At 44.2% G+C, this 15,230-nt stretch overlaps 1 protein-coding gene across 3 annotated transcripts in view; it reads left to right on the top strand.

The window, feature by feature from the left end:
- Window positions 1–15,230, top strand: part of TTC7A (tetratricopeptide repeat domain 7A) — a 276,049-nt gene that overhangs the window by 101,443 nt on the left and 159,376 nt on the right. For all 3 annotated transcript variants that reach the window (XM_084622482.1, XM_084622481.1, XM_084622483.1), the window contains one exon: window positions 443–547. In XM_084622482.1, coding sequence (XP_084478608.1) covers window positions 443–547 — 105 coding nt within the window. The remainder of the gene's footprint in view (window positions 1–442; window positions 548–15,230) is intronic.

Here is a 15,230-nt window from a genome sequence, read left to right on the forward strand (position 1 = left end):
ACCGTTTGCTACTGAACTCGAACAAAAACAAAATCCACCCAAATCCACCAGACAGAGACTGATTTAAATGCCCAAACCTCTGCAAGATTTAGTTTGTCTTGATTTAATTAGCTGAAGGGGAGGCTCCCCAAGTTCCTTTCAGGGTCTCTAGAAGGTGTGTCTGTAGTCACTGTGAATTACTGCAGGGCTCCAGGGGGAGATGAAGAATAGAAATAGTACAAGCCTGTGTTTTGACTTATTGGGAAAATGGTTCTCTTGCACCTTTTGCTGCCGGGTCTAGCTGTTTGGCATTTTGAAAACAGTATGTTTCTTGCTGGGGGAGGAAGGCAAAGCAACTCACTTGTTGCGGATGCATGAATTTTTGCTGACTAGTGTAACTGTTGCGTGCATTTCACTGAATTGCATTGTCTAATCAGACTCCTGTTTTTTCCATGTCCTCCAGTCAGCATATGCTGTGTCAGTGCTCAGAGAGTGTGCTAAGTTGCGTCCTGCAGATCCCATGGTTCCTCTTCTGGCTGCTAAGGTCTGCATTGGGCCACTGCACTGGGTAAGTGAGCTGATGCAATTCTTCTTACATAATGTATTAGGTACCGCAGTGCCAGTGCCATAGTGCAGTAAAAAAACCCAACAACCCTGTGAAATATATATCAGCAGTGAAATTTTGAAATGAGATTCACTGGCACAGTAGAGCAAAGAAAAAATACAAGATGATCAGGAATTATTTCCCTGGGTAGCCTAGGGTTGCTTGTTCAGGTTAATTTCCAGAACAGAATCCAAATCATTAAAGTTCACATTCTAATGGCTGTGGTGGGGGTAGAGTGAACCTGGCCCCTCGTCTATTAGTCATACAGCTCTGCTGGACAGTTCAGTCCTTTGTTCTTGAGTCCCTGGGTCAGGCTTTTGTATATACATGCTCCAGAAACAGAGTGGGGCTGGGAGACCGCGCCCGTGAAATTCTGTTTATCCTAAAAAGCAGAAACATCTGTCAGTCTTTTGCTGCTTGGTTTAATTAATGGAATGAGAGCTTGCTTTTCCACTGCTGTCTTCCTGCAGCCAATAAGGGATTACAGATGGAAATTTTAAATCAAACAAAAGAGGTGACAGGCATAAAAGAAAACATCATAAAAATCAGCTTCGGTTGAGTGGAAAATCTGATATTTTTTCACCCTAGGAGCCAGATCCGTAGCTGTGTAAATCAGCATAATTCAATTGAAGTCAGTGGAGCGACATAAACTTACACCAGCTGAGAATCTAGCAATATATGTTTTTCAAAGGCAATCACATGCCAAAATAAGCTGTGTTATAATGTTAAAGGTCTGACACGAGTTGAAAAATGACAAGAAATATCATCTCACTGAAGAGCTGGCCCCTCCAGGTCACGCGTGAGGGCCCTGGGGGATACCATGTGGGGAAGCTGCTACTGCCACTGCCCAGGCCGTGTCTGTTCAGGTGATAGGGTGTCTCGCTCCACGGTGATCCGTGTGACCCCTTTCCAGAGCACTAAAATTCACGCTCAAATTTAATCTTTTTTAATTCAGAAATTGAATGTCTGATACTTAAAAGAGAGATTTTTAAAAAGCAAAGTGCAAACAGCCAGCAGGTTATGCTGAACATTCTGCTTACCCTTTCTCATCAGATGGTTTTCAAGATAAAAATTGTATTCACCACTTAGAACTAGAGTATCCTGCGGTGATCATGATTAGGAAATGTCTTCTGCCTAGTTTTTGAAACTCGGTCCTGGTCCTGTGAGGAGAATCACTCCGGCAGACCCAGGCATTCACACAGACCATGAAGTCAGTGGGGCTCTGTGTGAGCTCAGAGAGCCAGCCTAGCGATTCTTCTTGCAGGACTCAAGCCTAGATGAAACCATCTTACACAATAATGATAAATCTAGTGCAAGCCAGCATACTAATAAAGGGTTCCTGCCTATTTATAAATATCACAAAGAGATGACCGTCATCTAATAGATTGATACTTATTAACTTATGAACAATCCTGTGGCTCCTGCTAAACACAAACTTTGCACTAGGGAAGGCTGCATTTTCCTCCCACGTTACTTGCTATACATGCAGTCTTCTGCTATAACGAGCCTGCAGATATAACTGAAATAATAGAATGAATGAACCCTTTGAGGTTCCGTTCTGAAAGTAAAATCATTGTGATGATCTCACGTTTTCTGTAGGCACTGAAGCTGTAACCAAGGCCTCTACCATTGGAATAAAATGGGCCCTTGATATTTGTTGAGATGAAAGGACTAGGCTACTACACTGAGGGAAAAGAAATGGAACAGAATTCTTGTGTCTACCGTACATTGTGCTACTGCTTTCCTGCTAGCTTAGCTTGTTTCCTTTCTTCCTCTCTTTAAATATTAAGGATCAAATATCTAACAGCAACCATTTCATTGTGTGCTCACAGTCCACTGTTGGTTCAAACTATGCACCTGCAGCTATCGGTTCCAGTTATAACATTTAGAGGCCTACCCACCTGATTTTTGCCTGCGATCAGGTGCTTATTAGTAGCCTCTCTTTTGGTCCCATCTGCAGTTTACAGATTACAAGTGCAAAATTAGACGACTATTTGAACCCCATTAATTTGTGTTTTGCCCAGACTGCATAATCTTCAGCACTTGATTAGATTTCAGCACTGAACGAAACATCAGGAGGAGGATGATGTGTATTACAAGAGTACATAGAGGCCACAATTAAGATCGTTGTGCTAGAAGCCATAAAAACACATAGAAAGACACGGTGCCTGCCTTGAAGAGTTCATAGTATAAACAGAGAAACAGTACGCTTCCTTGTTGTTTTTTTTTTTTAATATTCCTCAGCCACCTCCCTCACTCCCCTCCGTGCAGATGCCCCAGCCCCCCCTGGTGTGCTACTGTCACCCCGGAGCACCCTCTTTCAGCTGTGCATAGATTCAGGCTCAGTCTGGAGCCATCTGAATACAAAGAAAAGTTAATTAGTTAAAAAAAAGTTAAAAGGTGTCCTAACTCTAATAAAGAAAAGGATGAGCTGCCATCTTGTCATTCCGATGGTGTAGGTTAGGATTTGGGAAACGCACCTTGCCATTCCAGCTGCTGATTTCCTTTAAGACTAGAACTTGTCTTACCTCATCTTTGGGGTGTATGAGGAATTGGAGGGACACTCGAAGCTGTTATAAGGCAAAATCTAGTGATTAAAAAATAAGAGCCATCTTCCCTTATGGCGGGAAGGGAGTAAGGCGGCATAAGGCACCCCATAATTCGATGCACAGCTAAAATATGAAAAGGAGAATGCTGCTGGGGTAACAAGAGGAGAGTCTGGGAGATAAATGGGAGTGAGTCATAACTCCCTGCCTGGTCTGCTCCTGGGGCAGTCCATCTGTGCACAGCCCTTTACTCATGGCAGATTGCAAAGTGACAAGCAAGCCGTAGATAAACACAAATTGAGAAAGAGAGGGGATGTGTGTTTAACAGTTGTTTATCCAGTTGTTCCCCATGGCAAGATGTATTTTCTGTGCCCCAATTTAAAGCCTATCTAAAACCCACTGGAGTCAATGGGAGTCTTTCTATTTGGATCAGGCCCTTACTTCCCTGAATGGGATCATGTCCAATGAAGTATGGAAATGTCCGCTCTCACTGAACTGCAAGCACTATTCCATGGGGGCCCGATTCTGCCACCATTTCTCACACTGAGTAGTGCTGTACTATGTAAGTATTTTGTCTGAAGAAGGCACTGCAGATTCTATGGATGGTGGCAGAATATATAGATGGAGATAACAGCACTGAAATACTGTCAGGTAATCAAAAATTTATATATATATTAGTACACACATTCTTGTTCTTCTTTCAGTGAATGGGCTAGATTCTACCCTGACACTGAAGTCAATGGGATTGCAGGGATGTAAAACTGGGCAAAAATGGGTGGAGTCCCTTTAAAACTACAGAAATTGATTGTAAAAAAAGTCAATCTTACATAGTCCCCCATCCACTAGTAGGTAGTAACCTATTCTTCTGTCAGCAAAAGTAGGTTTGGCAGTAAACTTAAAAAGTTTCTGCCTTGGGAAAGCTGTTTCCCTAAATGTCATAATTACAGTAATTATGTGCATTTAAATTACATGGTAATAAAATTAGAATCAAATCACTGTAAACTGAAACTGGACAAGTTAGAAAAGCAGTGATCAATGGCAATGTAAATAGAGAGCTGGATCAATATTTAATTGAACAATCTAACGGGAAAAAATATTAACTGTTTTTCACTTTGGTTTTCAGGAAGTGTAAGATCTGATTAATTCCTAACTTGCTGGAAATGTGACTAGTGTATTAGTTGAATTATGAAATAAATATAAATATTTGATTGCCATTTAGCCAGAAAAAGGGTGAAATAAGAACATCATTTATACAAATGAAAAAGCAAACTCGTGCTTTCTTTGTCTCTCTACTGTATGCTTTTGGTGCATTACTATACCCTGACAGTTTACTGTCCAGATGCAAGCAGTACACTGTTAGCAACTGAAATAATTTCAACACCATTTATGCATCTGGATAATTGTAATGTGTCGTGGGGAGTACAGAACTGTTTCTTTGCTGGTTAATCAAGCAATCATTTAATTTATAGTACCAGCTTTGTACACAGTATCCTGGAACACTTTAAAAAAACAAAAATAAATAAAAATTGAATATGCCAATGTGATTTAGTGTGTCCAAAATGCCCATTATGCATCTCTAAAGAGATCTCCATTGCAAAGTAAATTGAAATAAAAATATACTTTACTATACAATGCAATCAATACATACAGAGCCTGAGCCAGAAAAGAGCTGAATACCTTCAGCTCCTGTTGAAGTTAAGAGCCAGATCCTCAGCTGATGTAACTTGGTATAGTTCCATTGATTTCACTGGAGCTGTGCTGATTTACACCAGCAGATGAGCTGTTCCCCAAAGAGCCCAAGTCTGTTCTGATCTGTTCCACAGAGAGCCCAGTTACCCCTAAGATTGGACCCACATTGAGCAGTAAGCAGTGTCTTGTTCAGGTTACATTAGAATTATAGGTTTTCACAAATAGAAAAGTGTGGAGTGAACAGCAAATGAGTATTTTATTAGTCTGAGGGCCTAAAAGAGCTGCCTCAAGGGAGCAGAAAAGCGCTAAAACTTGTACACCTGTACAGATCACTCTTGCCTATTTAGAGACACAACTGGACCTATGGTTAACAGTGTCCCAGAGATTTAAAAGCTTTCTGGAACAAGCTGTAACTTTCAGTTTATTCCACGTCCATACAGGGTACAGTATATTTAACATGTTTCATTGGGCCAAATGTGATTTAAAGCCCTGTCCTCCCTGGATCCCAAGAACAGTTTGCTGAACCTGTTTATAAATCTTTTAAAACATGGTTCCAGTGCAACAATTTGGCCAGCTGACATGGATAAGGACAAACTGTGTTCTAGCTTGTGGGCTATGTTCAGCCCTGGAATGAGTCATGCCAATCCAAGTGATGTCTAGCCAGTCATCTTTAAACTATCTTCAGAAAGTGCTATGAGATTTTAAATGATTGCAGATGATCAAATCATTTGTTATTTTCATTAGAAAGCTGACACAGTCTGCACCACTAGGCCACTCCCTCAGTGTTCAGACATTTGTCCAGTATGAATTCAGAGAAAAGAGAGCCACCTACTGAACTACTAGAGCTGCTTCCTGATGCACCCGCCATTCCTTATAATTCTTCCAGCTGAGTGCTGACTGTGACGTTCCCCTCTGGTATTGTCTGGACCAGTGGATCTGCTAGGTCACTCCAATCCTTGACTCTGGGAGCCGGCCTTACCCTGCTCTTCTGTGAGAACCCCCACTCCTGGGCTGTTCACGCACAGCCTCTGGCATGTAAGCTGCTCCCAGCTACTTGCAAGTGAATGTCACTAGCCAATATGCCCACTGGACACTGCAAGCTTATGAGTTTGTCAATTTAACAAAGAATTTTATATGTACCAGGCTTGTTTTCCCAAGGGGAGCCTCTGAGACACTTCAAACCAAATGCATTGCTTCAGGTAGAATAAACAGACAGATTTATTAACTATAAAGATAGATTTTAAGTGATTATAAATCAAAGTATAACAAGTCAGAGTGGTTACCAAAATCAAATAAAATATAAGCACGCAGTCTAAACTCTCAACCCTCTTAGACTGGGGAGCAACTGGATGAAGCAGTTTTTCTCACCCCACTGGATATTGCAGTCCTTTATACAGGTTTGTTCCTTCAGCTTGGGCCAATCTCCTGTGTTGGAGTCTTGTCTTCTTCTCCATGTCTTGGTTGCTTGCAGCATAGGTGGGGGCAGGAGAAGGGCCCAGTATGCGTCCGCTCTGCCTGTTTTATACTCTGTCCATGTGCTTATAGAACACAAGTCCAGGCATGTCTGTGTGGCATTGCTGAGTCTCCTTAAGCAAGTATCAGAGGGGTAACCCTGTTAGTCTGGATCTGTAAAAGTGGCAGAGAGTCCTGTGGCACCTTATGGACTAACAGACGTATTGGAGCATAAGCTTTTGTGAGTGAATACCCGCTTTGTCGTATGCATGTAGTGGAAATTTCCAGAGGCAGGTATAAATATGCAAGCAAGAATCAGGCTAGGGATAAGGAGGTTAGTTCAATCAGGGAGGATGGGGCCCTCTTCTAGCAGTTGAGGTATGAACACCAAGGGAGGAGAAACTGCTTTTGTAGTTGGCTAGCCATTCACAGCCTGTGTTTAATCCTGAGCTGATCGTGTCAAATTTGCATATGAACTGAAGCTCAGCAGTTTCTCTTTGAAGTCTGGTCCTAAAGTTTTTTTGCTGCAGGATGGCTACCTTTAAATCTGCTATTGTGTGTCCAGAGAGGTTGAAGTGTTCTCCTACAGGTTTTTGTATACAAAAGCAAGGTTGAGCAATTCCCCTGGTGGGGCCTCAGGCAGGTGAGTCATCGCATTGTAGCTCCATTGCTGGACAATGGCTGTTGATGGGTTGTTTGGCACCCCGCCCAAGCGTGCTGGGCATTGGTTACTTTCCTTGTTGTTGCCTCTGGGGAGCTAATATTTGGCTGATTCCCCAACTTGCAGCATGCTTTAGTGACCACTATATGACACAGTTCTCATAACTTTTTATGCATTAATGATGCACATATATGAATAGAGAAATGACTTTCAGCAGATCATAGCTTTCCCCTGATACCTTACAAGACATGCTTTATATGTGAAATCACGATGATATGAAAATGAAGAATATGAGGGTTACAATACGCTCCCCCAAGGTACAGAATGTGACACTGATTTTATCTAATTTTGAAGAGTTTGTGAAATCTTACGGGATCACAGCACAAGTTGGTGCTGTCAATAATAATAATTTCAAATTTGAATTGAAGTAGTTCCGTGTCCCTAATTATGTTCAAGGTACCATTGTACAAATACATGTAGATGAGCTAATGCCTACAGACATGCATCAAATTCTGAACATCTTGCAGCTCTTGACTGTCCCGTGTTATTAACCTCCCTTAATGGATTGGCTTCAATGGGGAGACCTCCCTGTGCCGTCTGCTTCTTTATGAATTCTAGGGAGGTCATTATAGAGCTTTAAAAAATCATGGAGCCAAATGGAGTCTAGTCTAAGATTAGCTTTAATAGTGACAGGTAGCATGGGCTAGTGGCTAGGGAACTAGACTGGAAGTCGGGAGACGAGTCTCAGTAGAAAACACTCTTCTGTCTCTATTGGTCTCTGACCAGTATGTGTAAATAGCTAAAGGACACTGATGCCTATTGGCACTGGTAGGTTCTGGGTCTGACACTGTTTCAGGTGCTGTGGGAATACTCTGTGAGTAAAGAATTGCCACTGCTCTAAATGATGGTTCCCACTCATTCCACAGCTCTTCATACTGGAGCGATTTCAAAGTCTCTCAGTGTCAGGAACTACCAAAAATGCTGGCTTCTATGTGCCTCCCTGGTGATTGAACAGCTAATACTGCAGAGGGGTGAGACCTCAATAGCCCCATGTAGAGGGCTGACTTGGGTGCCATGTAATTTGGCAGCATTGGAAAGGTTGGCACAAAATACTTAACAGATTCAACCAACTTTAAAACGTGTGGGCTTAGTTTCTTGTCATGCGTAATCAGTGAGCCATTCTGTATGCTGCAACCCCCTGTATTCTACTTCCACTTTGTCCATTAGTCACTGAACACCCCAGGGGCCTCCTCTCATTCACTTTTTCTTTTCTTCTCTTTGTCTCTTTGTTCACTGTTTGCTTTTCATTTCTTTTCTCTCTCTTTGGGCTGCAACATCCCCTCTTCTTTGAATTGATTGAATAATTGTATCCCTGCCTACAGTCCAATACAGAAATTTAATAATCATAAAAAACCCCGGTCCTATTCTTGTTACAGTTAAAATTAAAGACCAAAGCAATGGTGGTATTGTTTGAAATGCCCCAACTTTTTCCATCCTGGTAGGTGCTTCTCTAGTCTGTTGCCCCACATCTCCTTGTTTTCATCTGTAAAGCTATCCTCATCCTACTCCTCTCTGCCATCAGTTTGCGGGAGCAGCAGCGGCTGTTCATGAAAGCAGGTTCAGTGTGGTGGGGCTTCAACCTTTTGATAAATAAGTTGAGCCAATTAAAAACCAGATGGGTGGCTGTATGCCAGGAGACAGCATCTGCTGTTCCCCCATCCTTGTCAGTGTGCCCATGGGCTTGGCTCAAGTACACACCAAAAGCTCTGGTCAAATAACCTGGTTTGCTGGAACAGGCACTCTCTATTTCAGGGAAAACATCTCTCAGGTTTATGCTACTAACAACTGTTCAGCTTCCATCAAAGAGGATGCGGGGGGTGGGGAGGAATAACCCAGATTATTATATCATCAGTGGCAGTTCACAGCTTGGTAATACATTTCTCTGAGAGCTGTGTGCGCTTCCCTGTGGCCTAGAGGAAGAGTTAGCCAGTCATCCAAACTCCCGCTGACAAATAATGAAATAATGCAGCATGAGAATTAGCAGTGCTTTAATGTAGCTTTGGGTATCTTTGTTTTTAACCTCCTGTCATTTTTCAGCTTCCTGGGCTCCACCCCTGCAGTCTGGAGTCCTATTCTGCTGCTGTTGCTCTCTTCTTTCCCTATTCAACACGGAGCACGCAGAAGAGACTCCGTGTATCTGTGTCTGTCTCTCATTTCTGGGAAGCTTTGAGGCTGTGTCAGAACAGATTTCAGGCTTAGATTCCACTTGCTTCTGAGAGAACTAAAAATAAAAAAAAAGGAGGAGGAGGAAAGAAATTAAATTACATTCAGGCTGTTGCCTGTAAGCTGATGCCCAAGGATTTTTTTTTTCTTTACCAGGTGTCATATTGAGGTTCCACACCTGAAATATTTAACCTCTCACCACCCATAGCATGTTCTTAGAGCTAGGATTCACTATTATTAGTTTGTTTTTGGTAATGCCCATAATGGGCTATGCATTTTCCAAACACAAAAGAATGCAAGGGGCTGTGGTCAGATTCTATATCTCCATGCTTGCGTGCACTGGCTGTAGCTTGCAATCAAACGGTTGATCCAATGGTCCACCCCAGGGTTTGTGACCCAAGAATGGGGCCCTACTTGAAATTAATTAAGCCTCCATTGGATTAATTTTCAGTTATACTGAAGCCCTGCAGTCTTGGTCCCGTGATCCTTGGCAACTTAGTGGGAATGGGTTGGTTCATGATTTCTCCGCAACCCCATCTGCTGCCTAGTCCTGCTGTGACTGTTGTCTCTCCTGGATCCTTCTAACTGAGGCTTATCAACATGAACACATAGTTCATTGCAGACCAGGGCGTGGATGTTCCCTGCGCTTGTGTGCCGTGCACGAAGTGTCTATGTGAACCATGCTTCCGCACTCTAAAAGTTCCTTAGGGTGCTTTGTTCTAGTCTACTCTCCTTTCAAAGTGGGGTAGATCAGAGTACACTCGGGAATTTCTAGTGCACTGCCACAGGGTCCACATGGACACTTAGTGCACAACACGCTAGTGTGGGATAGATTCACGCCTTGGCTTGTCACAAAGGAAGGGTTTGTTTAGACAAGCCCAGAGTGACACCTGGCATATCTATAAAATCTGTAGTGAATGAGTCCTCCACCTGGAATGTAGGCATGTCAGGAAACATTTGTGTTAAGAGCTGAGGCCTAGTGAATGTTGATGTGAATGAAAGGTTTGCAGGTTTTCAGGCTCTCTAAGAATTGGGGAAGAGAGGGTGGGTGGCAGTGGCTGAACAGTGCAAACAAAGGATTTGTGAATGTTCTTGTGAATAAAACCAGACGATTAGCTTTGCTGGAGTTTGCAAGTCCCTTTATTCTCAAAGCAGCCTTTGGGTGACCGTTTTTATTCACAGGAATCTCTGTGGAAAGCCAAAATTTCATTAATACTTGTCTGAATAAATATTTACAAATGGTCCTGACTAACTTGCAAGCAGGAAAAAATGAATGTTATGCCTCCTATTTAAAAAACTCAGGTCATCTAGTTCGGGAAAGGAAACAATGCCAGCTGATATCGGTGACCAGTAATACAGCCTGAATAGCAAATATGCATAGTGACCCGTTTATATGCAAATCAGAAGCTAAAATTTCTGTATCTCACCTCCAAGCCCTTCATTTCATTTAGAGTACTGCTGCTGAGATCATCTTCCTTTTTGCTCTTCTCCTCATGTCTTCCCCCACAGAATCCCTTATCTGGCTCTTTCTCTGCCTCATCCCTTTTCCTGGTTCTTTCCTACATCAAATGCAAGCTTCTTGTTCTCACCTTCAGGGCTTGGCAAGACTCTGTCTTCCCACATCTCTTCTGTCCACTCCTCTTATTAGCTCCCTTCATCCTTAAATTCCACCCAGTCATATCTCCTAATTCTTTCTTTTATTCCTTCTATTCTCATTTTTTCATCTTCTTTCATCCTTTTACTCCCTCCCCCCTTCGTTGTGCTTCAAGACACATCCCTCTTTATCATAGACCTCCTTAAAACCTGTTCATTTTACAGACTCCACCAATACTGATCTCCCCACAGATGATGTCCCCACACACTATTGAACTTTAATGTTGTCCCTTGCATCATATCTGTCTGAATCTAGTTTGTAAACTCTTTGGGACAGACCCCTCATCTTTTCTACTACTTGTAAAATATAAAGTTCACTTTTTAAAAAAGTCTTTATTTTTGAGGAAGGAAGGAATACAAATGGCTTAACAGGTGCAGACAAATGGGAAATCCACTCAACAATTTGAAAGGATGTGATGTTTAAAGTGTATAAGCAAATAAAACCAAAGCCTGTAACACAACTGATAAGGGATTTACCTACTGCACAGTTGTCCCTGGGTATTTTTGATGAGTTGTTAACGTGAGTGTTCATACATTAATAAGAAAAAGTGATAAGGAAGAAGAAATGAAGAGAGTGAAGGAGAGTGTGTAGGTGTGAATGAGAAAAAGGAGAAAGTGAATGTGTAAGAGTATGGCTGTCTATGGTGAGGTATATTTCTCCTGGTAGGTGAGATAAGGTGTCTTGCATAAGGTCCCAGAGGGCAGAAGAATTTACCCAAATTATTTCTTCTTGGGGGGTTAATTTTTTCCATGATGAGTGCTGGGATATTTTCTGCTTCTATTCTCTTAAGGCCCAGTCCAGCAAAACCCTTAAGCATATGCTTACACTTAAGTACACGGGCAGTAGGACAGCTCATGTGCTTAAAGTTAAGAATGTGCTTTTGCTGGAAAGAGGGAGGACCTCAGTCTTTCCAGTATATATAACAGGAACTTTTAGGACCTGATTCAAGCCCTGTTGAAGTCAATGGGAATTTTCCTATTGACTTCAGTGGGCTTTGGATTAGACCAAGTGCCTTTGGTGTTAAGCCTGCTCTTCTAAGCCCTGGTCTACACTAGGACTTTAGGTCGAATTTAGCAGCATTAAATCGATGTAAACCTGCACCCGTCCACACGATGAAGCCCTTTATTTCGACTTAAAGGGCTCTTAAAATCGATTTCCTTACTCCACCCCCAACAAGGGGATTAGCGCTTAAATCGGCCTTGCCGGCTCGAATTTGGGGTACTGTGGACACAATTTGACGGTATTGGCCTCCGGGAGCTATCCCAGAGTGCTCCATTATGACCGCTCTGGACAGCACTCTCAACTCAGATGCACTGGCCAGTTAGACAGGAAAAGAACCGCGAACTTTTGAATCTCATTTCCTGTTTGGCCAGCGTGGCAAGCTGCAGGTGACCATGCAGAACTCATCAGCAGAGGTGACCATGATGGAGTCCCAGAATCGCAAAAGAGCTCCAGCATGGACCGAATGGGAGGTACGGGATCTGATCGCTGTTTGGGGAGAGGAATCCGTGCTATCAGAACTCCGTTCCAGTTTTCGAAATGCCAAAACCTTTGTCAAAATCTCCCAGGGCATGAAGGACAGAGGCCATAACAGGGACCCGAAGCAGTGCCGCGTGAAACTGAAGGAGCTGAGGCAAGCCTACCAGAAAACCAGAGAGGCGAACGGCCGGTCCGGGTCAGAGCCCCAAACATGCCGCTTCTATGATGAGCTGCATGCCATTTTAGGGGGTTCAGCCACCACTACCCCAGCCGTGTTGTTTGACTCCTGCAATGGAGATGGAGGCAATACGGAAGCAGGTTTTGGGGACGAAGAAGATGATGATGAGGTTGTAGATAGCTCACAGCAAGCAAGCGGAGAAACCGGTTTTCCCGACAGCCAGGAACTGTTTCTCACCCTGGACCTGGAGCCTGTACCCCCGAACCCACCCAAGGCTGCCTCCTGGACCCAGCAGGTGGAGGAGGGACTTCCGGTGAGTGTACCTTTTAAAATACTATACATGGTTTAAAAGCAAGCATGTGAAAGGATTACTTTGCCCTGGCATTCGCGGTTCTCCTGGATGTACTCCCAAAGCCTTTGCAAAAGGTTTCTGGGGAGGGCAGCCTTATTGCGTCCTTCATGGTAGGACACTTTACCACTCCAGGCCAGTAACACGTACTCGGGAATCATTGTACAACAAAGCATTGCAGTGTATGTTTGCTGGCATTCAAACAGCATCCGTTCTTTATCTCTCTGTGTTATCCTCAGGAGAGTGAGATATCATTCATGGTCACCTGGAGTTGAAATAGAGTGCTTTTCTTCAGGGGACACTCAGAGGAGCCCATTCCTGCTGGGCTGTTTGCCTGTGGCTAAACAGAAATGTTCCCCGCTGTTAGCCACAGGGAGGGGGGAAGGTTGAGGGGGTAGCCACGCGGTGAGGGGAGGCAAAATGCGACCTTGTAACGAAAGCACATGTGCTATGTATGTAATGTTAACAGCAAGGTTTACCCTGAAAGAGTGTAGCCACTGTTTTATAAAATGTGTCTTTTTAAATACCGCTGTCCCTTTTTTTTCCTCCACCAGCTGCATGTGTTTCAATGATCAGAGGATCTTCTCCTTCCCAGAGGCTAGTGAAGCTTAGAAAGAAAAAAAAACGCACTCGCGATGAAATGTTCTCCGAACTCATGCTGTCCTCCCACACTGACAGAGCACAGACGAATGCGTGGAGGCAAATAATGTCAGAGTGCAGGAAAGCACAAAATGACTGGGAGGAGAGGTGGCGGGCTGAAGAGAGTAAGTGGCGGGCTGAAGACAGGGCTGAAGCTCAAATGTGGCGGCAGCGTGATGAGAGGAGGCAGGATTCAATGCTGAGGCTGCTGGAGGACCAAACCAGTATGCTCCAGTGTATGGTTGAGCTGCAGCAAAGGCAGCTGGAGCACAGACTGCCACTACAGCCCCTGTGTAACCAACCGCCCTCCTCCCCAAGTTCCATAGCCTCCACACCCAGATGCCCAAGAACGCGGTGGGGGGGCCTCCGGCCAACCAGCCACTCCACCACAGAGGATTGCCCAAAAAAAAGAAGGCTGGCATTCAATAAATTTTAAAGTTGTAAACTTTTAAAGTGCTGTGTGGCATTTTCCTTCCCTCCTCCACCACCCCTCCTAGGCTACTTTGATAGTCATCCCCTTATTTGTGTGATGAATGAATAAAGAATGCATGAATGTGAAGCAACAATGACTTTATTGCCTCTGCAAGCGGTGATTGAAGGGAGGAGGGGCGGGTGGTTAGCTTACAGGAAAGTAGAGTGAACCAAGGGGGGGGGGGGGTTTCCTCAAGGAGAAACAAACGGAACTTTCACACCGTAGCTTGGCCAGTCATGAAACTGGTTTTCAAAGCTTCTCTGATGCGTACCGCGCCCTCCTGTGCTCTTCTAACCGCCCTGGTGTCTGGCTGCGCGTAACCAGCAGCCAGGTGATTTGCCTCAACCTCCCACCCCGCCATAAACGTCTCCCCTTTACTCTCACAGATATTGTGGAGCACACAGCAAGTAGTAATAACAGTGGGAATATTGGTTTCGCTGAGGTCTAAGCGAGTCAGTAAACTGCGCCAGCACGCCTTTAAACGTCCAAATGCACATTCTACCACCATTCTGCACTTGCTCAGCCTGTAGTTGAACAGCTCCTGACCACTGTCCAGGCTGCCTGTGTACGGCTTCATGAGCCATGGCATTAAGGGGTAGGCTGGGTCCCCAAGGATACATATAGGCATTTCAACATCCCCAACAGTTATTTTCTGGTCTGGGAATAAAGTCCCTTCCTGCAGCTTTTGAAACAGACCAGAGTTCCTGAAGATGCGAGCGTCATGTACCTTTCCCGGCCATCCCACGTTGATGTTGGTGAAACGTCCCTTGTGATCCACCAGAGCTTGCAGCACTATCGAAAAGTACCCCTTGCGGTTTATGTACTCGGCGGCTTGGTGCTCCGGTGCCAAGATAGGGATATGGGTTCCGTCTATGGCCCCACCACAGTTAGGGAATCCCATTGCAGCAAAGCCATCCACTATGACCTGCACATTTCCAAGGGTCACTACCCTTGATATCAGCAGATCTTTGATTGCGTAGGCTACTTGCATCACAGCAGCCCCCACAGTAGATTTGCCCACTCCAAATTGATTCCCAACTGACTGGTAGCTGTCTGGCATTGCAAGCTTCCACAGGGCTATCGCCCCTCGCTTCTCAACTGTGAGGGCTGCTCTCATCTTGGTATTCATGCGCCTCAGGGCAGGGGAAAGCAAGTCACAAAGTTCCATGAAAGCGCCCTTATGCATGCGAAAGTTTCGCAGCCACTGGGAATCGTCCCAGACCCGCAACACTATGCGGTCCCACCAGTCTGTGCTTGTTTCCGGAGCCCAGAATCGGCGTTCCACAGCATGAACCTGCCCCATTA

Source organism: Lepidochelys olivacea (genome assembly GCF_965140295.1).
Source record: "Lepidochelys olivacea isolate rLepOli2 genome assembly, chromosome: 3".
In the NCBI taxonomy this organism is placed as follows: domain Eukaryota; kingdom Metazoa; phylum Chordata; order Testudines; family Cheloniidae; genus Lepidochelys; species Lepidochelys olivacea.